The sequence below is a fragment of the Rhinolophus hipposideros genome, assembly GCF_964194185.1.
Source record: "Rhinolophus hipposideros genome assembly, chromosome: 22".
Classification (NCBI taxonomy): domain Eukaryota; kingdom Metazoa; phylum Chordata; class Mammalia; order Chiroptera; family Rhinolophidae; genus Rhinolophus; species Rhinolophus hipposideros.
In genome coordinates this window covers 18,877,609-18,902,240 of record NC_138068.1, presented here as the reverse complement: position 1 = coordinate 18,902,240, position 24,632 = coordinate 18,877,609, and the positions used below count along the sequence as shown (strand labels likewise).

The 24,632-nt window shown below is 42.5% G+C and overlaps 2 protein-coding genes and 1 pseudogene across 4 annotated transcripts in view; 1 reads left to right on the top strand and 2 right to left on the bottom strand.

Annotated features, from left to right (window-relative positions):
- Positions 1-1,532, bottom strand: part of NDRG3 (NDRG family member 3) — a 69,874-nt gene extending 68,342 nt beyond the window's left edge. For both annotated transcript variants that reach the window (XM_081033863.1, XM_081033865.1), the window contains exon 1: positions 1,455-1,532. The gene's annotated coding sequence lies outside the window, so the exon portion shown is untranslated. The remainder of the gene's footprint in view (positions 1-1,454) is intronic.
- On the top strand, positions 981-3,716 carry LOC308490764 (annotated as a pseudogene). Its single transcript has 2 exons — positions 981-1,579; positions 3,135-3,716. The product of its transcript is annotated as an uncharacterized misc_RNA (transcript).
- Positions 3,717-6,113: 2,397 nt separating this feature from the next.
- On the bottom strand, positions 6,114-24,186 carry DSN1 (DSN1 component of MIS12 kinetochore complex). Its single transcript, XM_081033817.1, has 11 exons — positions 24,047-24,186; positions 22,152-22,200; positions 21,593-21,919; positions 18,946-19,019; positions 17,998-18,070; positions 16,335-16,422; positions 14,275-14,334; positions 13,807-13,881; positions 12,300-12,447; positions 11,312-11,399; positions 6,114-9,341 (listed from the first exon to the last, which is right to left on the bottom strand). Exons 2-11 carry the CDS (start codon positions 22,183-22,185, stop codon positions 9,238-9,240), a joined length of 1,071 nt encoding a protein of 356 aa, XP_080889943.1. The 5' UTR covers positions 22,186-22,200; positions 24,047-24,186; the 3' UTR covers positions 6,114-9,237.
- Between the last annotated feature and the right edge of the window lie 446 nt (positions 24,187-24,632).

The window sequence follows — 24,632 nt, the reverse complement described above, 5'->3', positions numbered from 1 at the left end:
TGTGTAATTCTAATTGGGAAAATCAAGCAAGGAAGGCTTCACAGAGAAGTGGTGAGTTAGTGAAGCTTTTAAGTGCGTAAGAAGGATTTGCTAAGGAAGAAAAAAAGTTTGAGCTCGTTATGTTGGGGAAGAAATATTCTCATATTTTTACAGCTGTACTTTTGGGACTTTAAATCATGGAGGCGTCTTAGATGTATGTAGCACCTCCGTCAATGCTCTCCTTCTCCTTTCACTTTGTCTTACTTATCAAAATGCTCAAGCCCAGCCTTAGAAGAGAGCCAGAAAGCCCCAGAAGGAGGCGAGTGCTCGCCAAATTTGCTCTGTCACCTCCACATCCAATCAGCCCAACTTGCTCCTCTAGCAGCCACTAAAGGAAGGCTAATTATATCCTCTGGGGACCAGGCTAGGGGGAAAATTTGGACACAGGCATCTAAGGTTTACCCCTGTTCTGCCAGTCAGAGCTTCCGCCTCCTAAGCCATGAGGCTCCTAGTCTACCTGTGAGAGAGAGGCCAGCTCTGCAGAAAAAAAAAGGTGCCTGAAAAGGAAGGGGGAGGCATTGGACAGGGAAATGCTGAGGTTATTATTAAGTGAGATAATCTTCATTGTTTAGCAAGATCCCTGGCACACAGCAAACGTTGGATGAACGTTAGCTCTTATGAATAACGTTCCTACTACTTATTGTTACAGCAACACTTCCATTGTACTCCAACCAGAAAATACTGTGTGTGCAGTCTTTTGCGACGTTGAAGAAGCAACTCCATAGCAAAGTGTATTTCAAATTTTTTTGAAGGTACAAGATTAAATCCAAACAGTACCGGCCGGAGAGCCCCAGACCCGGGGGGCAAGGGCCACCCCCGCCCCTGGCCAGCTGCGTGACCTTGGGCAGGTAATCCACCACTGCCGGCCTCCGTGTCCTCGTCTAGCACGCAGGGTGACGAGGCCCCTCCCTCGCAGGGTCGCCGTGGGGTCCCGCCAGAGGATGCAATCTGCTGCGCCCGGGCCGCTCGGACACAAAGCAAGCTCACCACTCATCCTCCGCGCCGCCCTGGGACTGGGACCGGGAGATAGATGGGTGCCCGACAAGGAGGCACACCGAGTCCCGCCTCCCGCGGAGCAGGAGCGAGAAAGGGGGTCGCGCGTGGGGTGGGGTCTCTGCAACCGAGGGTTTGGGGCGCCTCTAGGCTCGGCCGCGGCCGCCCGCACGCTGCCGCCTGGGGGGTCGTCGCAGGGCCCCACCGCCCGGGCTCTGGGAGCGGCCGGGGGAGGCCGGGCTGCCCCCGGTCCCGCGAGCCGGGAGGGCAGAGGGCGCCGGGAGCAGCCGGAGGAGGCTGGTCGGACGAGCCCCGGGCCCCCACAGCGCAGCGGGGACGACGCGGGGAAGGAAAGGCCCGGGGAGCGACGCCCCCGCAGGCAGCGCCGCGCCTCCCCAGCGCCGGCTGAGGCGCTCACTCACCTGAGGCTCGGGTACCCGCCGTCAGTGCAGCAGCCGCGCAGGCTTCGGCTGCAACAGCAGCGGCGAGGGGGGGGGTGGGGGGAGGGACTGCGGGCGCGCAGGCGCGCTGAGGGCGCCGGGCGGAGGTGCGTTGGGCTCGCTGGCCGCGGGAACTACCAAGATGGCGGCCGCGGAGGGGCCTGCGGCGCCATCTTAGATGTAGTTTTTCTCGCCTAAGAATCGCCTGGGTGGCTGGTCGGCTCGGTTGGTTAGAGCGCGCGGGCCCTCTTCACAACTGGGTTTTCGTGTTCGATTCCCCATTATGGCCCACTGAGAGCTGCGCCCTCCACAATTAGATTGAAACCACTGCTTGACTTGGAGCTGATGGGTCCTGGGAAAACACACTTAAATAAATAAAAGTTAAATACAATAATAATAATAAAAAAAAGCATCTCCTGGGAGAGTAACCTTCAAGTAGAACTATCCAGAGGGAGGGGTGTTGAGTGCTGCGTCTGGCCAGCCTCCTCCCCCTTTCTGGGAGTCACATCCTTAAGAAGCACTGAGAACCCCTGTAGGGAACGGTGTCCTCCTTTTTCTTCAGCCCAGAGCTGTCACAGGGCACCTGGCCCAGCGCTCAGCACCGGGAAGGGGGTTAGTACGGTTTTGGTGAATGAACACAGTAACTTAAGAACTAGCATCCAAGACTCAAGCCTCCAATTCCCGGTCCTCCCGTACAACTGCCGGCTACACCGCCTCCTTTCTGGGGTGCAACATGAGAAACTGAGTTTTCCCCCCCAGCATTACACATGAAGCTTAATGACCCCCACATTTAAATAACACCAAAATGCACAAGACTAAATCCCTTTCCCCAAAGTTCATAATTTAGTTAATCTTGTGACAATTAATAACGGGAAACCTCGTTTCAAATGGAGTTGGGGGGGCAGGCATCAGGCACTACCCCACAACATGAATTACAGACTCCGATAGGAAGAATCTTCAATTACCAACCTCAACAGAAAGCGATGCACCTCGCAAGTCCATACTGCTATTAAAAAAAAACAATTCAAACGAAAAAGAGAAGAGAGATAATTGCCTTTATTAAGCAATTCATGGATCCAGTAGCAACCCATCCAGCACGTAGAAGGGTGCCCCTGGGATTGTACAAAAGGGAAGATTTTATAGGAAGAAGGGTGAGGCAAGGATGCTAGTTAAAGAAGAATTATTAGTTTTCTCTCTGTCCCCTCCTAGCTTTTTTTTTATCTGCCTGTTTCTCACTCTCTCTCTTTACTTCTCCCATCCCTTTCCCACTTTGTCTATTTCTCAGTCTCCTCCCTTGCTCTGTTCTTTCACTCCTGCTTCTTCCATTTGTCTGTTTCTCACTCTCTCTGTCTTTTCTCCTCCTCCTCCTGCCTCCTTTTTGCTCCATCTCTCTGTTCTACCCTCTGCCTTTCTCATTTCCTGTATCTTTTTAAGCTGTTTTTTTTTTTTCACCGCCTTTCTCTTTGTTTCTGGATCTGCCTTTCCCACTGTCACATTCTTTTGCTTTCTCACTGTCTCTATTTCTCCATGATTCTAAACCTTTTGCACTCAGTTTTGTCCTTGTTTCTCTTTTTCTCCTTTGGGACCCACCCCCATGCTGCCCTGCCCCTTCTCCCTTTCCGCTCCTATTTCCTCATTCCCTTGGTCCCTCTCTCTCCCCAGTAATTACCAGCTCTGGCTGGGTCGCCACAACCTGTCTGAGAATGAAGACACAGCACAGTTCATCCAGGTCATTAAGAGCTTCCCACACCCTCAATTCGACGTGAGCCTCCTGAAGAACCACACCACCTATCCAGAAGAAGACTACGGCTATCACATCATGCTGCTCCACCTGGCAGAGCCCGCCCAAATAACATATACTGTGAAGGTCCTGGACCTGCCCACCAGGAACCCCGACTGAGGAGCTCCTGCTATGCCTTCAGCTGGGGCAACATCGAAGTAGATCCATTTGTAGTTGAATACCCACATGAGCTCCAGTGTGTGGACCTGAAGCTCCTGCCCAACTATGTGTGTGCCAAAGCCCACACCGAGAATGTGACAGACGTCATGCTGTGTGCTGGACACTGCAGGGTGGCAAGGACACCTGTATGGGTGACTCGGGGCCCGCTGATCTGTGATGGTGTGCTTCAGGGAATCACATCTTGGGGATACACCCCATGTGCCCGAACCAATAAGCCGGGCGTCTTCACCAAACTTATGTCCTTCCTGGACTGGATGGAGGAGACCACGGCAGCCAACCCCTGAATGCCCCCGCCCTGTCCCTGACCCCTAGTAAAACCAAATATGCATTAAATTCGCAAAAATAAAATAAAATAAAAAAGAATTATTATTGGGTGGGACACCCTGACGGGGAGGGAACCCAAAGGAAGGATTTTTATCATGCAGATTGCCTCTTTCTATGCAGGATGGTAAATACAGATTACCTCGGTATTAACCAGAAAATTCCAGATTAGTAGACCAAGATTGTTTCTGGGAGAGTTTGAAACTGCAATAGATCAGGTATTAAATACAGGTTTAGTATCCTGGGCTTTTAGCAGGAGTGATGCCACTCACTTGGGACCCGTGATTTTCTCTTTAACACTGTGACATGGGCCAGGCAAATAGCCCCCCCAACTGAAAAACTTTTACGTTTTCTTTCCTATAGAGATTTTAAGTTTCCTTCTCTTTCAAGTTTTCTTTTTTCCCAGTTTTTTAGCTCTTACCTCCTGCTTTAGATAATTACCCTAAAACTTGTGATTTATACTTGTTGATTGTAATCACTGAAGCCTAATGTTCTTTCTAACCCGTTCTGGACCCAGCTCCTGGACAATTGATGCCACCTGAGTGACTGACCAGCTGAATGGCTACAGGCTCTGTAAGAGCTGACAGATTTTCCATCACACAGCCACCCCACATCAATAGCTTTGAGCTCTGCTCTTTAAGAAATTTATTAATTAAAATCTATTATTCCTCATTCAGGATACAGATGATTCCCCAACAAGATTACCAGTCCCAACCAAAGAAGCCAACACTGTCTTCCAGGTGTATCTTGAGACCCCTTCCTTTCATCTAAGAACAGATAGGGCGAGAGTTCGTGAATCTCCAATAGGTAGAGACAGCTCTACACCCCTGCCCAGCAGGAAGCAGATACAGAAGAAAAACACCTCCTGTCCCTCAACTTCCCATAGAGATTTTATGGGGATCACTTCTCTTAAGGGGAAAACAAGGCCGGCAGTTAGGCATTGGGTCTCTGCATTCCTGCACATCCAGCACAACCCACAGAATGAGACAGCCCCAAAGACCTCTCCTCTCCACCCAAAACTTCCCTTTTTCATTGTAATTACCCCTATGAGGAAACACATGGGTACAAAATCCCCAACTAGATTAAACCAGTCACTCACACCTGTGCCAGTAAATGCTACAATGACCTTCATTTCACCTGGGCCTCATTATACCATCATTATAATATCACACATATGCCCAGAAGTTCATTAATATCATTATAACAGACTGAATTCTGGGAAGGAATATGCACAGTCTAAAGAGATGATGTAATAGCTTGTTGTCAATCGCGTGTCAATCAAGTGGTCCCACGCCCAGAGAGGAACAGCCCATTCTAGAGGAAAAACATGGGGATAAAAACTCTAAGTCCTCACCAGTCAGGGCCTTTTGAGCCTCTTCTTTTGCTCAGCCCGCTCCAAACTCTTTGGAATGTACTTTTTCTCCTAATAATAATGATGCCTTTGGTCTTTTGAGCCTTTTGAATCACGCTTCTGCTCAGGCCCGCTCCAATCCTTTTGGGTGTACTTTCTCTTCTAATAATGGCCCTTGAGCCATTGCTTTCTGCTCAGGCCCGCTTCTTCCTCTTTGAAGTGTACTTTTTCTTCTAATAAACTGCTCTTTCACTACTTTACCTCGCTATCTCGTTCAATTCTTTGCTCGAGATGCCAGGAACTTGGACACGGCGCTGAGGAGGGCCCATCCTCCAGCAGCTGGAGCGGCTAAGATCCCCAGTTTTGCTCAAAGGCCCGGGTTTGGCCCCCAGTCTGGGAATCTAGCCCAGACACTGCCAAGTTCACCCCCGTTGTGGAAACCAAGCCTCCGAGACATCGCTCTGAGAAGGGCCCATTTTCTGGTAACACTACTATTCCAACAGGAGGAAGGACGATTTCCTTCCTTACCCAGCAACTCAGCCAATGAAAAACTTGACACCCTAAACTCTTTCCCTCCAATGGGCTTTTGTTCAAAACAACCCCTCTTAACTTCTTCCTTTTTTTCTCTATAATGTTCCCCTCCTTTGTTTGCTGGACTTGCCTAGTTTTTGCTATAGTGTGCTTGTCCAGAATTGCAATTCTCTGCTATTCCCAAAGAAATCCATTTTGTTGGTAAAATAACTGGCTATCTTAATTTTAAGGTCGTTACATTATTTCGCCTGGACATTGATGGCAACAGTAATAAAGAGTACCCTACTCAAACACACACACACAAAAGAAATCAACAATACTACATTATTAAGTATAGATGTTCTCTTAACTAAATTAGTGTCGATGAAAAAAAAGTCCAGCCTAAGAGAAAACTTATGAGTTTATTTGAGCAAAACTGACAATTGCTGGGAAGCAAAATCTCAACAATTGAGAAAATGCTCTGGAAAATGGCGGTTTTGCAACTTATTTTATACATTAGAATCAAAGGAGAGTTACATGAAATTCATTGGTGGTAGGTTAAGGGTGGGTACGAGATAGTTAATAGCATTTTACAGTACATAGAGGTCAGGGGATAACAATGAGGGATTCTGGAGTTTCCTGCTTTGATGTAGTGGATTGTGCCCTGGGGGTCCGGAAAAAGGGATTACTCTGACATTCCAAGGGCATGTTATCTTAGATGCAAAAGACTACAGACAGGCTCACTTAAGGTAAAGACCGACCTTTGTCAAGGAAGCCACAGGCCAAGGATGTGACTACCGGCCATGACCTGGCTTTTAGTTAGGAATTTGTATGTTCAGACCTTCCTATGAGGTTAATTTGTCTCTGAGTTTGTAGGACCTGCCATGCAGGCCTCCCCCGTGTTTGTCAGGTTTAGTATGTGACCCTTTTTATCCACATTAGGAAGAATTTAACAAATATTACCAAACATCTCAAGGGCAGTGACTCTGTAATACTGTTATTCATCAAACCCAATTCCTGAACCAAATTTGGGGAGAGAAAAAACTAACTGAGCACAGCCTTTTATTATATATGATTTATGTTTATTCATTAACATTTACTGAGTGCCAAATTAGTTGTAGTTCACTCTCTCCTACTATCTACACATCTTTGGTTCAATTATCAAGGCTCTCCAATCTTAAATTCCTCATCTGTGACCAAAAGTAAAAAATTATACATATATATATATATATATATATATATATATATATATATATATATATACGTTATCTCATAAGGTTGTGGTCTGTATGCATATGAAATGCTTAGAACTTACTATTTTTCTGTGCTCTATTCTGTTTAGCTATTGGAGACACAAACACCCACTTCTTATGCTTGAGTTTGAACAAATTCTTATAAACAAAAAATGCAAGTGTAATAAAATGGGGGAAAGTAGTCACCTTTGGAGGTGCTTTATCCCCATTCTATAGATGAGGAAATTAAGGATGAGATGAAGATTCACTTCAAACTCTACGTTCTTTCTATGATACTACTCTGCTTGATAGTGTAGGAAATTAAAACCACTCCTCTTAAAAGCCCCAACTTTCCTTGGGGCTACCGTATCCCTTCTTGCTGTATTCTGGACAGTCTTTATCCACTCTCAAGACTCTCAAGATATTAGTAGCTTCCAAATTTTATTTCTAGTCCAGATTTTTCTACCTGGTTTTCCACCAGTATATCCAACAGTCTAGTTGACTTCTCCATCTGGTATCCCAAATTTAATTACTAGCTTTCTCATTAACTGCTCTATTATCTACCCAGTTGTTTAAGCTTTCACTCCCTCCATTATACTGATACTGCTGTTCTGAATTTATTTAATCTAACCCTTATAGCACCCCTGTGCTATAGTTCCTATCATTCTCCTAATCATACAGATAAGCGGCTAAGTAGCTTTTTCCTCAGTCACAAGTGGAAGAGTTCTGCTCTTAACTACATGCCTACTATGTTCCGGACACTAGGAACCACTCACCCCACTCAGCTACTGCCAACACCTAGTACCAGCCATCACTGCCCATGTAGACCACTGCAATAGCCTAACTGGTCTCTCACATCCATACCTTGCTTACTTCTATATGCCACACAGCAACTACAGTGATGTTTTAAAAATAAAGTTCTGATCCCATCTCTCCCTCCCTTAAATCTTCTAATGACTTTCAGTTACCTTTGTCTCAAGTGGCTTTTCCACTGGCACTCAGCATCCTGCTTTACTAGGTTTTGGTTTTTTTTCCAGTATTCTAGAATGCTTCATTCTCTCCCTCTTCAGCCCTTTGGAAATGCTTTTTGCCTCAAATACTTGCCCTATTTAACTCCCTCATCCTTCCCAAATCAACTAAAACGTCACTTCTGTCTCTTCTTGTTCCCTGTGTCCCCACTAGACCGTGAGCATCGTGAGAGTTTCCATGTGTTTTGGTTGTTTTCTCCCCAGTTCTAGAACTGTGCCTAGTATATAGGAGGGAGGCCGGTAAATATATGAAACAATAAGGAATGTAGGTCAAAACAAGGAGATATCACTTCTCATTAACTGGTGCCAAAGTTTAAGACTTAAGATTATAACTACAATGTTTCCCCGAAAATAAGACCTAGCTGGACAATCAGCTCTAATGCGTCTTTTGGAGCAGAAATTAATATAAGACCTGGTCTTATAGGTCTTATTAAAAAAGATTATGACTAGGTAGTTAAATGAAAATATTTTGTCCTACTAGGAGGATCAAAGAATAAAAAACATTAACAATAAATTAGGTGGTGTTTTATCAGTAATTAATGCTGAGGCATATCTCTACACTACTGTTAACTTCCACATCCTGGCAAAGAATCCTATTTTTTGCTAAGCCCTCCCAACCTTTTAATTTTTTTATACACTCAAAATATACACAAAGACAAAGGAAAGCTTTTAATTATGTACAATTATATAATGCAAATATTAACAAATAAGAGAACAATGAAAAAGAATACTTAGCCCCTTCTTGCCATGAATCTAGGATTTAGGAAGCTGACTTAATATTAAAAGCTGAAGCACACCATGGGCATCAAGACAGAGTATTAGTGATATTTCCTTCAATTTGGACATCTTGTGAAGTGATATACGACTGTCGGACAATTAAGTTCTTGTATGTATCCACATGATGGAAATAATGCCTACAATTTCTCTATCTAAAACCACCTTCGGAGTCACACTAGAAAATTAGTCTCATTTCTTTACAACCAGAACTCAACTTGACCCCTAAAATGTTTCATTGGGTTTGATGCTGAATGACTTTGGATGTGTCAAAACTTGAAAAACATCTACACAAGATGAAGACTTCTGATCGCAAAGGATATTAAAAGAATAGGCCACTAGTTCTGAAGGTCATTCCAAAACAGAAATTTAAAGTATGTGGGGAAAAAGTGTCTATACAACATTCTTTGGGATGCATCAATGTTGTCACTTTTATGAAAAAATAGAAGTGCTCTGCAGTCAGCCAGTTATCCTCAAAGACAACAGGGCAGGTATCAACAGCTCAGCTTGCCACAGAGTCGCCACGTGCTGTAACACCCTTCCCGTTTTTCTCCCCTAGAGCACCTTGTGGCCCCAAAGCTGCATAAGGTCACTGACAAGATTTAGAGCAATGTGCAGTAGGCTGTTTTTGTAGCTGAAGCTTGAGTAGTTTTCGAGCTGGTGAGGGAACTAATTGTTGCGTGCTTCTCTTTCCTGCAGAAGAGAGGAGCCAAAAAATAAATTTCAATTGAATGCAAATAACATTTATCGAAAACTTAATGTATAGACATTGTGCCAGACACTAAAGGGCATTACAATGACAATTAAGAGTCTCTGTCCTAAAGGAGATGACAGACTGATAGGAAAGCCAGCTGCAACTACAACCACAATACCAAGTGATAAGTAAGAAAATGAAGGTACATATAGCAATAATTTAGGGCTGGGGTAGGTCAAAAAAAGCTATGGAGAGGTACCCTCAGCGTCACTCAGTGGATTCCTGAAGAATGAAGAAGGGGAAAAAAGGCAATGGGTATTTAGTCTTGGATTTACTAAAAGAAGATGGTTTGTGGGGATTTAATTCTTAGTCTACTGTGCTTCTGGGGAATTTACATCTGGAATTTTCCAGCTTTGAGTACCGTAATTTGCCGTGTATAATGCGCTTCCATATCTAACTCGCACACCATGTTTTTGGTCCAAACTTTCAGAGGAAAAAAAATCTTTCATTTCAATTTTTTAATTCAAACTTGTTTTTATTGTTGTTTTTGTTTTTTTTTAAGAAGGGTGCAGCTCACAGTGGCCCATGCGGGGATCGAACCAGCAACCTTGGTACTACCAGCACCACACACTAACCAACTGAGCTAACTGGCCACCCTCAGAGTTTTATTTGTTTACATTTAGGTACTTGTTTTTGGTATTATAAAAGAATTTTAGCATTTATCTTTTTTTTATTTTACCATATATGGTACAAGAAATTTTATGTAACAAATAATTACAAAACACAAGAACAGATACAAGGAATTTTATGCACCGGTGACAAATTTGTGGTATTTACACATCATAGAAAGCCAAGAACTCTTTGTCGATGCAAGTTCAACAAAACCGATTATCATATTCCAGGGTATTATTTTGCATATGGATATCGTTATTGATTTCTAGAGTTAAACTTTTATATCATAAGCATAAATAATTAAAAACATTTATATAGATACAGAATTAGTACTACCCATGTACGAGATTTGAAACTAAGTTCACGAACTTGTTGCAATGATTTTGCTAACCTTTTTTGATATCAGAGGGATTATTCATTATGAATTTGTACCAACTAGACAGTTAACCAAGTTTACTATCTGAAGGCGCTGAAAAGGCTGAGTGAAAAAGTTAGACAACTGGAATTTTTCACCAACAATTCATGGCTCTTGCATCACGACAATGCACCAGCTCACACAGCACTGTCTGTGAGGGAGTTTTTAGCCAGTGAACAAATAACTGTATTGGAACACCCTCCCTGCTCACCTGATCTGGCCCCCAGTGACTTCTTTCTGAAAGGAAGACATTTTGATGACATTCAGGACATCAAGGGTAATATGACGGCAGCTCTGATGGCCATTCCAGAAAAAGAGTTCCAAAATTGCTTTGAAGGGTGGACTAGGCACTGGCATCAGTGCACAGCTTCCCAAGGGGAGTACTTCAAAGGTGACCATAGTGATATTCAGCAATGAGGTATGTAGCCCTTTTTCTAGGATGAGTTCGCGAACTTAATTGTCAGATCTCTTATGTAAGGACCCTTTATGTCTAATCATCTAATTTGGATCATTCAGGAAACAAGAGAAATGTGCCTATGCTTTCCTTGAATCAAATCACAATAGAGAGATTTTTCCTAACAGAATTTTCACATTTAAAAATATGTGGTGTTGTGCTCGCTTCGGCAGCACATATACTAAAAATATGTGGTGTTAACCTATTAGTAAAACAAGAGCAAGTAAAGTATAAACCAATTGTCAGACCTCAGATAATGTGCACCCTTATTTTTCCCTCATAAATTTGGGCAAAAAAGTGCACATGGTAGTTATGGGGTGGGGGAGGGCGGGAGATCACTTGAGGCGCCTTCCTCTGAAACCATGTGCTTTTAAGGGCAGTTTGTATTAGAGAGGCTATGCTCCGGTCCCCTCAAAAGACCCACTTACCGAGCTGTACTGACACCTTGTGGAGACACTGGGTACTTTCGTCCATAAAGGCATGCAGCTGCCTCACTGATCCTTGCAGTTCTTCCATCTGGAGATGACAGACAGCTGTGAGCGAGAAGGTCCTGGCTTCTTTGATGTCCCTCAAACACACTAGGCGAGCTCCTGCTGGGGAGCTTTGCTTTTGCTATTCTTTAAACCTGGAAGGCTTATGCCAGGCATTTTCTGCTTGCTCCTCCACTCCTCCATGTTGCTCTATGCTCCAGAAGGCTAATCTGGATAACCTCTAACAGGATCCCGTGTCCCATGGCTTCCGGGTGGGTTCTGGACAAGAGGAAGCCCAATGGGAGGAAGCTGAATGAGGTCAGGGTATTTTTATCCAGGCCTGCTCCGGTAAGGATGATCTTGAGTTAGCTGTGTCTCTCAACTGAAGGTCACGGCTCTCTGAAAGCTGCCCATCATGTGACTTTCTCCTCTCAGTTGCCACAGTAACTGTTCCTGCCCTCCTCCTTTCAGGCCTAAGGGCAGTCAGAGCTTAGCTGCCTCTAAGCCCCAGGTGACTTCACTAACCCTTGTGGTTTCCCAATACCCATACTTTATACATTGCCCCTTTATGAATAAACTCTCCTTGATCACCTTTAATCAATTGCTTCCTGTTAATATTTGGAATGATACAATACTATTCTCCAAAATGTCCTCATGGCTCACTTCCTCATTTTTTCCTAGTCTCTGTTAAAATGGCACCTTAGAGGGACCTACAACAACTGCTTTATGTAGCAACCTGTTGCCATCCCTGTACACTCTTCCTTACCCTTGTTTATTTGTACTTATCACCATATATTTATTTGTTTATTTGTCTTTCCATGTTTCACCAGGGTGGAGTTAAATCTACTTATCTCATTACACACATTCTCCAGGTCTTTTCATTTCCGAGGACAACAAAGTAACAAAATTGGATAACTCAACCAAACACAAACATGAGCCAACTCACCATCAACTCCATGTAATCAAAGACTTTGTTCTGGTTCTGTAATATTTTCTGGTAGTCAGGCTTTGTATTAAGGACTTCGCTCTGGGAAGACCCAACATATGCTGTAGGTTCCACCTCCATTTCAGTAATTTTGGTTTCAGTTGATCCTCTAAAAACAAATTAAAAAAAAAAAAGCTTTCAAGGAACGTTATAATCATTTTCTGGAGAAGATATGAAAGATTACCTAGGGGAAAAACTTGAACCAATATTCTTACACCCCACTATAGGTACAGGCTCTCTTAATAACAAGGGGGTCTGAAACAATGATCCATTAATGTTGGACTCCAGGAAATGTTAGAAGCTTCATGTCAGTTGACTCCACCTAATAGCGACGTCCACTTACAAAAAGGGATTATCATTGGCATAAAGCCTAAGCTTGCTATCCTGAAGTCAATGTCTACTATGTCTCACCAAAAAAAAAAAAAAATGCTGGGCCACTTTAAATTTCTAAAAATCTGAATATGAAGGAGACTTTAAGAAAACTGATGATAACTCTTTAATAACTACAACTTACTGGATGCTAGACACTGCTAAGCACTTTCCATTTAACCTCATTGAATACTCACAACAATCCACTGAGGTAGGTATTAATATTATCTCCATTTTCAAATGAGGAACTTCAGGTTTAGAGATTAAGGGGCTTGCCCAAGATCACACACAGAATGAAGCAGTGATTGGGATTTGAACAGAAATAGTCCGCTTCCAAAAGCATTCCTCTTAACCAATAAGCTATGTCACATCAAAAGTTTTTATTGAAACTGCCATCTTATACATTATCTTCATAAACACAACATGTAAGGGGTGAATAAAGTAACTGATAACCACCAATGCCTGGATTGGGGAAGTTTTTCAAACCATGTTTCTCAAAGCACTCTTCTACTAAGGGGCCACTTCTGCAATTAGGGTTTTGGCTAACATTTGATAGTTGGGTTTCTAGTTAAGATTCTGTTCGGAAAAAAAGCTTAAAAATCACTGGCTTAAATAGCCAACTAAATAAAAACCTAGCACTTTCCCACTTTCTTAAGCCTGAAAGACCCAAAGCTCCTCTCTCCTGTACAGCCTCTTCCATCACCCCCTTTCATGTCTTTGCATCTCCACGAACACCCTGACCAGGGCTCCCACACTTGCAGCTCAAAGGCCAGGTGCTCACTAAAGTCCTCTGACTCTTGTTTGTGGCCCAGCGCCAGGCTGCCAGGTAGAGGGCAGAGATGTCCCTGTCTCCCCCAGGATGTGAACAGCAGCCAAAGACACAGAAGAGGCAATTCTGTTCTTTGAAAATACTGACACCAACTCTCCCTTCCTTTTTCCAACTCTCCATGCAAAGTCAGAGAGTGCTAATATACATTTTGCAGAGCTTTGATGAGTTGATTGGCCTGTGAAAAAAGATTTATCATTCAATTTGTGCTAACAAAACTAAAATCAATTCAAATCAAATTCCGCAAGGTAAAAAGATAACTTCTGATCTAACCTGGATGTGATCTCTTCAGCCTCCTTCTGGTAGCGCAGCAAGAGCTGATCCCAAGCCTGACGTTCTAAAGAAAATCTATAGAATCAGAAAAAAAAATTCAGTTAATTTTTGTTTACCTCATTCTGAACCACTCACGACAACAATAAGGACATTAGGAGCCTATTCTGGTTCTAAAATGTGAATAAAAAGGTTATTAAAGGATTAGAAATCGTGACTCACTTCAGAGGATACTAATTTAATCAAACTTGAGTTCTTAAAATCAAATTAACATCTTTATTCCCTGGACTCCATTCTATGAAATTGGCCATGAGTACAGCCCATAAAATCCCAATACACAACTTTCTAACTTCCAGTATTGGTACAATAGTGTTAACACTCAGAAGAGATTGTTTATTATTTATTTTCTCAGCTATTTTTCCCCCAGGCGAATTTAGATTTTCCAACAAAGGTTCACTCATTTTCACTTACTTTGTTATATATTCCTTCATCTCAGCCACTGATGTTTCCAGAGACAAATCTGATGCTTTTCTGGAAATCAGACAGGATTACAAGGTTAACACACATTTTTCAAGAGCACTTTTTTTTTTAAATTGGGGAATATTGGGGAACAGCATGTTCCTCCAGGGCCCATCAGCTCCAAGTCATTGTACTTCAATCTTAGTTGCAGGGGGTGAAGCCCACCATCCCATGCAGGAATTGAACTGGCAACCTTATTGTTAAGAGCTCGCATTCCAACCAACTGAGCCATCCGGCCACCCCTCCGGCAGCTCAGTGGCAGTTCGTTTTCTTAATTCTTGTTGTGGAGGTCACAGCTCACTGGCCCATGTGGGAATCGAACTGGCAACCCTGTTGTTCAGAGCTCGCGCTCTAACCAGCTGAGCCATCCAGCCGCCCCAAGAGCACTTGCTTTTAACATGACAACTTATATAATTTTAATTGCAATAAAACATGTTTAGAATTTATTTTTCAACAAATATTTATTCTTGGAGTCTATCTCACTTTTGCACTATGTCTCTTTATCTTTTATTTCTCTCATTAATTCCAATTCACACATGTCTAGATTAGCCTTTCTTAAAATATCCTTTTAATTTTTTTTCTTGCTTAAAAACGATGTGACCTACTGCATTCAGAAGAAAAGTCAAAACTCCTTAACTTGGCACTTAAGAACACTGTGTTCCTGCTCCATCCAATTCATTAACTTTGATTCCTACTGTTATCTTTTATCTGTTTTATCCCATATAATCCCACTCATCCTGACCCAAAATATCTGGGGTTTTCAATCTCCAAATTTTTGGTCACATAAGTTTTTAGCCTCCTCCCGTCCCACTAATCAAAAACCTTAACATCTTTTTTAAAATTATTATTATTGTTTTTTTTTAGTTTTATTTATTTTAAGTGTGTTTTTCCAGGACCCATCAGCTCCAAGTCAAGTAGTTTTTTTAATATAGTTGTGGAGGGCACAGCTCATAGTGGCTCATGTGGGGATCGAACCAGCAACCTTATTGTAAGAGCACTGCACTCTAACCAACTGAGCTAACCGGCCACCCCCTGAAACTCTAACATCTTTTAAAGCCCAACAATACTTTTTCATGACTATTTTGTCTTCTCATTTAAATGGAAGCTATCGCTGGACAGGGATTATGTTTTACTTACACCAATGGCTCAGCTCAGTTGGGTGATTATCCTAATGGAAAAGAAGCAGGCACTGAAATGCCAAAATTTTGCAGATGTACTTAATACTCTACCTGGCAAAGACAAATTAGCTGTGCCACCGTTTATGTTTTTCTATCAAGGCCTGTGACACAAAGCCTCTATCACTGCTGGCTGAGATGCTGCAGCCAGTGGCTTAAATGCACTGCATTAAAAGACATGCTATGTTGAGCCAAAATATTTTTCAATTCCTGAATAACAATGTCAATTCTAAGGATCTGTAGAAAAGCAGACTTTTACAAAAGTCAAAACTAAAACGTTCATGATGTAAGCTCTAGTGAAATGATTTGCTGCAGAGGAGGAGTAGAGGGTCAGGCTCCATCCACCTCTGTAGAAGAACTGCAAGTTTAAGGGTGGGATTTCTAAATTTCTCCTAATAATCTTGCTTGTCAACAGCTGAAGAACCTAAGTTTATCTCCAACTTGCATGGCTAGCAAAGATCTAAAGAATGCTTTTCCTTTCATCTTCCCATGGCTGGTTCCTTCTCACCGTTCAGGTCTTATATAAGTCTCAGTCCAAAGGTCAATTCAGTAGATGTCTTCTCTGAACCCTACTAACCTACCCCCCGAAGTCAGTATCATTATTAATTGACTTCTTATTACCACTGTCTTCAGTCATTATTTTCTATGTGTTAGTCTCTCCTATTAAAATGTGTAAGAGAGACCTTGTTTGACTTAGTTATCGCTATATCCAGCACCTAGAAAAGCCTGATATATGGAAGATGCTGGATTAATGTTTGATGAATGAATGAACAACTGACAAAGTATAATAAAAAGTTTAAATTCAATAATTTAGGACAGAAGGGGTACTGAACTTACCCTTGTGAATCTTCAAAACATTTCTGTAGAGTTCCATCACTTTCCAGTTTGTCTGCAAAAAGTTTTAATTCTTCAGAAAGAGAAGATGCTAGAGAAAATAAAATTACATGTTATAAAGAGACATAAATTTTCACAGCAAGCTGCTGACAAAGATATAACAAACTTAAGGTGGCTCTCTCACTCATTCAAAAAAGTGGTATAAATATGAAGAAAGATTTCATCTTTTTCCTTTGGTTAAGTATAGATAAAATGGAAGACAAGTCCTCCATGACATTTATTGATAGTGTTTTTTACACCTGACTGGTGAAAAAGCATGTAAAAAGGCTTATCTGCACTGACATTTCATTCTTTTCAAGAGATTTGAACTGCTGGCACTGAAAAGAAATATATTACAGAAGTCAAGCAACAGGCAAGAGTGTAATGAAAAATGTTGAAGGCAAATAAAGAATTATGGGCATAAAGTAAAACCAGTTCTCTGCTTATATCTGGAAGAGTCCATAATTACATTCAGGTGAAGAATGCAGAGGGGAAAGGATATGTTACATAGTTATCAAGATAACCTTGACACATTTACTCTAATTACAGTGATGACCCAATTATGAGATAAATAATTTTAACAAGTAAGTCTGAGTTCATGTATTATATTTTCTAGATCTTTTAAGTTGGTAACATCAAGTATTCTGACCCTGGATAATTGTGTAGTTACACTGTAAGACTAGCTACTTCCCAGAAAGCTGAAAATTGATTCCTGGGAAAGAATATTTGTAACTCATGTCATAAACATAATTTTCTTACTGTATCGAGTCCTACAAAATCAATATAAAAGAGCAAAATTGCCAATTTTCAAAATGAACAAAGGATACAAACAGAAAATGAAACATGGTTCTAAAAACTATGAAAAATGCTTCGAAAGAAACAGATTAAAACTACAAAATACTTTTATCACCTATAAAATAGTAAAAAATCTGAATTGTTTCATAAACCTGTGTTGGTGAATGTGAGAAAACAGGTACTTGCATATAATGCTGGTGAGACAATAAAATGACACAATGTTTTTGGAAAGCAATCTGGTATTTCTTACCATTTCATTTGACCTATTTAATTCCAATTCTAGAAATTTATCTTATTTTTTTTTAAATTGAAGTTTACTGGGGTGACAACTGTTAGTAATATCTTATTTTTACTTGCATATGTGCCGAAAAGCTTGTGTGAAAAGGTATTCATTACCCTATTCATTGTAATAGCAAAAGAATGAAAACCCTAAAAGCCATTAAGCGATATGCAATATCTGCAAGATAGATCATTAGGATGAAAAAAAAAAAGGCAAGGTAAAGAACAGTGCAGAGAGTATTATTTCATTTTAATGTATAAAAAAATTTGCAAATGTAGTATCTCGGAATTTACATAAGAAGCTGGTGGCTATGGTGGCCTCTAGAAAAGAGCTGAGACTGAGGCTGAGGATGGGAGGCAGGCTTACTTTTCACTTTTATACCTTCTTAATTAGCATATATTATTTTTTAAATGCAATTCCAAAAAAAGAGGGAGGGTTGGTTTTGTGATGTAAGCAGCTCCTGTAAATGGGGATCCTGCAAGCGGGGGTTTTTCAACTAACTTTAACAGAAGGTAAAGCTGAAAGGTAAGTTGTCTATTCTTAGCAACTTACCTTGGGCTCTAAAACTTTCAAGATTGAAGCCCTCAGTGCCCCGTAGGAAAGGTTCAAGTTTCTGAACAGAGAACTGAAAAAAGAAAAGCATTTCAGTACAACAACCAAAATTTTCTAGGCCAGTCCCAATGAAGTTCATGTAGTTTTATGTTTAATAAATGTGAAAGTAAACACAATTTAATTTTTGTACCTAAGATTTTTTCATACGAACAAATAAATAGATTAGGAAAAAAACTCTTTGTTGGTAAGACTATATACATTTTAATTTTGGGTTCTGAAAAAAAAGGAAAGGTCATTTAATTCACACAAATGACTTGCTTATCTAAATTCAAGTAATCACCAGTTAGTCATATAATACCAACATAGTATGTTAGAACTCAAATGTCTGCTTTAACTTAGATTTTGAACTCCACCCTCTTTAAATTCCCAACATTTGCTGTCAATTGGCAACAGATATTAGATTAGGGAAATCGCTCAGTTACTCAGTTAGCCATAGCAGCACCAATGGGACTGATAGAGAGCCTAGTCCAGAGCAAAATCAGCAGCTAGGATTAAATCTGGCTTTTAAATTAATCCCAACTAGAGAGAAACATCTTTTTTTTTTTTTTAATTTATTGGGGTGACAATTTTCAGTGAAATTACATAGCTTTCAGGTGTACAATTCTGTATTACATCATCTATAAATCCCATTGTGTGTTCACCACCCAGAGTCAGTTCTCCTTCCATCACCATATATTTGATCCCCCTTACCCTCATCACCCCCCACCCCCTTACCCTCTGGTAACCACTAAATTATTGTCTGTGTCTATGAGTTTTTCTTTCTCGTTTGTCTTGGAGAAACATCTTTTCATTTTAACAGATGCATCACACAGCACTGATCTCTCCTCCGGACTATCACAGTAACAGCTTGAAAAAAAAAAGAGCATTTCCCAATCCCAAGAATCTCACCTGGAAACTGGAAAGCAGGAGAGTGCCAAGCCGTTTGCTTTCCGCTAAGTTGACGCTGATGGTTCTGCTTATTTCTAACATAAAATATTATCATATTTAAGGAGCTGGATTCTTAGTTAGCAAAGTTAAAAAAAAAAAAAAGAAACACGAAAATTTTCCTCACTCTTGATGCAGTCCAACTTAACAGCAAGAATGCCCAAGCATCCTTTTCTAACTAAAGGGAGAATTCATATATACTCACTTCGGATTTTGTAAGGATCACCAAGGAATGCAATTTACAGATTTGCACATCCTATCTTAAAGTTGTAAGAACCTTTTATGTATTACATTCAAGTCTTGTCTTGTTCAACAAGACACAAATAATTTAACTGTTTTGTATGTTTCATAGTCACCATTCAAAGAACATTTGAATGGGAACATTTGTGCATTTTGATGACGTGCCCTGCAGTGCTCTTATTGTCTTAAAAGACCTCTTATAAACTACGACCTGCATTTTACAAATAGGGAAACTGAAGCTCAGAGGGGAGATGATTTGTCAGAGGCCTGAAATTGGTGAAGCAAGATTTCAATCCCAAGTCTGTCATCAAAACCTGTGTTTTCCCCAGCACTACCCATGCTGTCTTTCTATAATGACCTAACAATAACATTAATAGTGATTTGTTGAACACTTGCTATGTAAAAGGCTTTTTATTAAATGCTATACACACCTCATGAAAACTTGAGGCAAGTATCTCATCAATTCCATCTTATAGATGACGACACTGAGGCACAAAGCCTGGGTAATAGGCAACTTGCCCCAGGTCACTCAGTGAGTCAGCCTGAGTTGGATGGGCATTTTACATAATTATGCCACTGAATTTTCAAAAAACCACAAGATGTAGATACTGGTTTTTCAATTACCTCCATTGAAAAACATCAATTATTATTCAGCAAAGGAAGTTTGCTTTGAGAATTTGAGCGATACATGTTTTTTGGTCCTCTAGCTTCAGCTGCTTGTGTTTTTAAAGTTCTTTTGTCTCCTCTCTTGATTACTTCTCATTGCTGTTAGTCAAGAAAAACAGGATACCTTCTGTCTATAACCAAAGGACTCTGGCGAGTGGCCAAGAATAACCGGGATAACCAATCTTAGTACTTCAGTGATTTCTGTTATACAGAATTTTAGGTCCACGTGCTCTGGAATAGAGATGAAGGTGGGAGTAATCTTAGGGACCTGCTGATGTTTTCTTGGCACTCCTATGGAGTAAAGTGCATGAGCATAATTGTGGCAGCAATTTTCTGCTATGCTAAATGGCTGTTTTTACTCGGATTTCCTGTTAGATATCAGGCAATCTGGAAGTGAGGTAACATCTTTAAAATAATCACAATAGGGACCGGGACCGGCCCCGGTGGCTCAGGCGGTTAGAGCTCCATGCTCCTAACTCCGAAGGCTGCCGGTTCGATTCCCACATGGGCCAGTGGGCTCTCAACCACAAGGTTGCCAGTTCAATTCCTCGATGGTAGCCTCCGCACCCTGCAACTAAGATTGAACACGGCACCTTGAGCTGAGCTGCCACTGAGCTCCCAGATGGCTCTGTTGGTTGGAGCACGTCCTCTCAACCACAAGGTTGCCAGTTTGACTCCCGCAAGGAATGGTGGGCTGCGCCCCCTGCAACTAGCAACAGACCTGGAGCTGAGCTGTGCCCTCCACAACTAAGATTGAAAGGACAACAACTTGACTTGGAAAAACGTCCTGGAAGTACACACTGTTCCCTAATAAAGTCCTGTTCCCCTTCCCCAATTAAAAAAAAAAAGAAAAAAGAAAAAGAAAAAACCCCCAACAATTTCACATTAAAAAAAAAAAATAATCACAATAGCTTAACATTTGAGCTATTTACTTATTCTGTGCCAAGTACTGTGTTACACATCAATTCATCTAATTCACTTACTCTGTGCCAAGTACTGTGTTACATATCAGTCCATCTAATCCTCACACAACCCTCTAAAACAGGTATGATTCCATCTCATTTACTGATGAGGACCATAAGGCAAAGGAGGTTAAGTAACCTGCTTTAGGTCACATAGCTAGTACGTTTTGCCTGAAGCATGCTAGACTTTCCAAATTAAATCCTGTACTTCAATGCATACTGAGATGTAATTATTATTGTAAACTTACACAAAATCATTCAAATACGGCATGTTGAAAAACTTGGTTTTCACTTTAGATATTTTTATGTGCATCTTCCCTCTGAGATATTTTCAGTTATAAAGCCTAAAATCAGGTACCAACCCTTTTACCTTCTGTTCCCCTTTGGGATATGAGGCAAAAAAGCCACAGGAAGAAATCTTTAATGCTTCTCATCCTAGCGGAGGTGAGCATTGAACAATTGTAAATGAGAATTTTTGTTCACGGTGTAGATTACAATGGGAAGCTCATAATATGACATAAATAACAATAGTAAACACTTAGTAGGTGTTTGACATAGTACTTATAATCTCAGAATGTCCCTCTTACAGATGAGCAAATTGAGGCTCAGATATGTGATGTGATTTACTTAGTCACATAACTATTAAGTAGCAAAGTCAAGTCTGTCCAACTATGCTTTCTGCCATACCTCACTGCCTCTTATTTGAGCTGCAAATCCACTGTTTTATGTACACAGCACCCCACCTGTGATGCCCTGATGAAATGGAGGCAGTGACTTCCGCCGATTCATTTCTTTCATACTTGCTCGCCGCCAGGATTGCCTCCTGTCTCGATGATGGGCAGACTGTTCTTGGGGGGACAAATGAAAAGACGTGGACTGAAGTCCTTCCTGGTGGCTGAGATCACAGCTTCCCTCTTTTTTAGGGCTAGAGCCAAGGTGAATTTTCTCCTTCAAAACGCCTTGAATCATTTCCAGGGAAGCAGATGCTTTATAACACACTTTTACAGGGTTGAGATCTAATTCCAATTGATGATCATGAGTCTTAGATGTCCCTGGTTCCTCTTCTAGCACTTGTCATAAAAAAAAGTCAAAATACAAAATCAAAGCCACCACAATTAAGTATCTGTGCAAAAAGATGGAAAAAGAAAATGGATAGCCCAGATCATGGAAACACTCAGGGAGCACCTGTGAGAATATGTGAATATGTAATTCCAACACCACCAAGAGCTACGAAAGCATTTGGGTACAGCTGAGAAACCGGAACCCAGGACAAGAAGTACTGAATTTCACTATAATACTCACCTTCTACAGTCTCTGATCTAGTTTCTGAAGTCATCCTGGATGGAGAATCCTGAAAATAGGAAAATAAGGTGATCTGTTCTCCACATTTTAGCCCCAGTCTCACTGGGGCTTTACTACCCTAGAACAGGCCTTTTGCTTTCCACCCTCTGTGAACTGCCCATCTCTGCCCCATGAAATTTACCTACCCGACAAGGCCCAGCCCAATGCCACCTCACTCCACAGACCATCAGCTGGTTTCATCACCTCCTCTTCTGAATTTCTACAGAACTTATCACTAGAAATACTCATATCTTCTTTAACACATACCCTATTTCCCAATTATTTTGTGTTTAACTCCCTAATTCAGTTGATGGCGTTATGATGTACATGGTCTTCCAAACTAGAAAAATCACATCATCCTTTACTTTTTATTAACTATCCAGAACCAAAATTCTGTCCATTCTACCTCCAACACTCGAAATCTCTTTAGTTTATTGAAGTAACCTTGGTTAATAACATTATATAAATTTCAGGTGTACAATTGTATAATACGACATCTGTATACTCCATTGTGTGCTCCCCATCTAAAGTCTAGGCTCCTCCCATCACCATATATTTGATGCCCTTTACCCTCTTCGTCTTCCCTCCAGCCCCCTCTCTGGTAACCACCGTTCTGTTGTCTGTACCTATACGTTTGCCTCTGAACCATTTCAAGTTCCTAGTTTAATGTGTCTCATTATTTACCTGCCATCTTCCTCCTTCTTCCCCCAATCATCTACCGCCTCTCCGCTAGTTTTCCTATATCCAGTACTGCTCCTCTAGCCATTCTTCAGACAGCAGCAAAGATTTTCCCAGCGTATTCAACTTTTCATAAGCTAGTCCCAATTTCGCCATTACTGCTCTCGCCTGCTGCCACTTATGTTCCCTGTACCACGTCTGAATCTTTGCACACATGGCCTGTAAAACTTACTCATCCTCCCCGACCTAGCTCAAAGGTGAGGCTGTCACACCCCTTCTTTGGCAGCGTTGGTTGTTCCACCCTTTGGTCTCCTAGCACTGGCTGTAAAGTCTGTTTACATGTTTGTCTCCCCAGCCAGGTTATATGTGTATTCTTCGTGCCTGTCCCCCACGACAGACTGGAAGAGGGCAGGGACCTGACTGAGGCATTTTTACATCTGCCATGCTTACTCCTGCCTCCCAGGAGACATCTGCATGGGGGGATGCTTAGGAAAGAGAAATGACTAGACGTGGAGGAACAACATGGCAAAGATAACCGAACAAGAACGAGTAGGTCAAGGATCTCACTCTCCACAGTTATAACCGTATCAGATGCAAGCCTAGATAGTAACAGCAACAACTGCCACTTGTTAAGCTGCTTGTTAAGCGCGCGTTACATGCCAAGACCTGTGTTGTATGTAAGCGCTTTATGTGCACCATTAGCTCATCATCCCAATTAATCCTTTCCACAGCTCCGTAAGGACTACCATTCATCCCTTCTTGCAGGGAGGGGAACCGACGTTCAGAGGGCAAAAGCCTGGCGGAAGCTCGTTAGGTAGCGAGTCGGGGACAGAGGAGGAACTCGCACAACGGCCTGTGACCCACGCCAGCCCTCCAACCACCGTTCAGGAGTCCCGACCGCCGGCTCTGCAGAGCGACGCGGCCGGCCCTCGGGTTTCCGATCACCCAGAGGAAGAGGCAGAGCCCCCGGGCACCCCCAACGCCCGCCATCGGGGGTGCGACCACGGGTGGGGGCTGGGCCGAGGTCCGACGCCCAAGAGGCTGCTGCTGCGGGGGTGAGTGGGGCCGTGTCGGGGGACAGTATGCGACTTCCTGACCTCAGAGCGGCGCCTGTCCAGCCCGCAGCCTCCGTCCCTGAAATAAAAGGCCGCAGGCCACTCTCCGCGGCCACCGGTTACCTGCGGACGCCCGGCGCCGCTGAGCCTCTCCTTCCAGGTCGGCGGACCACACCCCGCGTCACCGCCTCCACTTCCGAAACTCCCGCCAACTAAAGGCGCATGTGCGGCCGGCGGCCTCCCAGGCCCGCGCACGCGCGCGCAGAGGGGCTGCCTCCCTCACGGCGCATGCGTAAACCGGTGTTCGCCGCTCTGCCAGCCCCGCCCCCGCGTCCAAATCTTGATCCGCCCAGAAGTAGCCACGTTACCGCCTCCCCGGCTCTGCAGTCCCCTCCTGGGATCTGTCACAGCGTCGTCGGTTTTTGCGCCCCACGGGCCCAGAGCCCATCTAAAATGGGGAGATGGGGGCTCCAGAGAGGTACTTGCCAAAGGAATGCAGTGCATCAGCGGGCATCGGAGGCTCTGTCCCTGCCGCTAGGCCACGATTCCTTGTCCCTATATCTCAACGGCAAAAATGTGGACCATGAGTCTCCCAGGGGACACTGGAGTTATGTGCTCAGTGCTTCATTCTCCTACTTCTGCTCTAGCACGTTTTCTCCTCCTGTGGCCCTTTCAATACATGGCAAAGTTCAAGAGCTCTCCCCTGCAG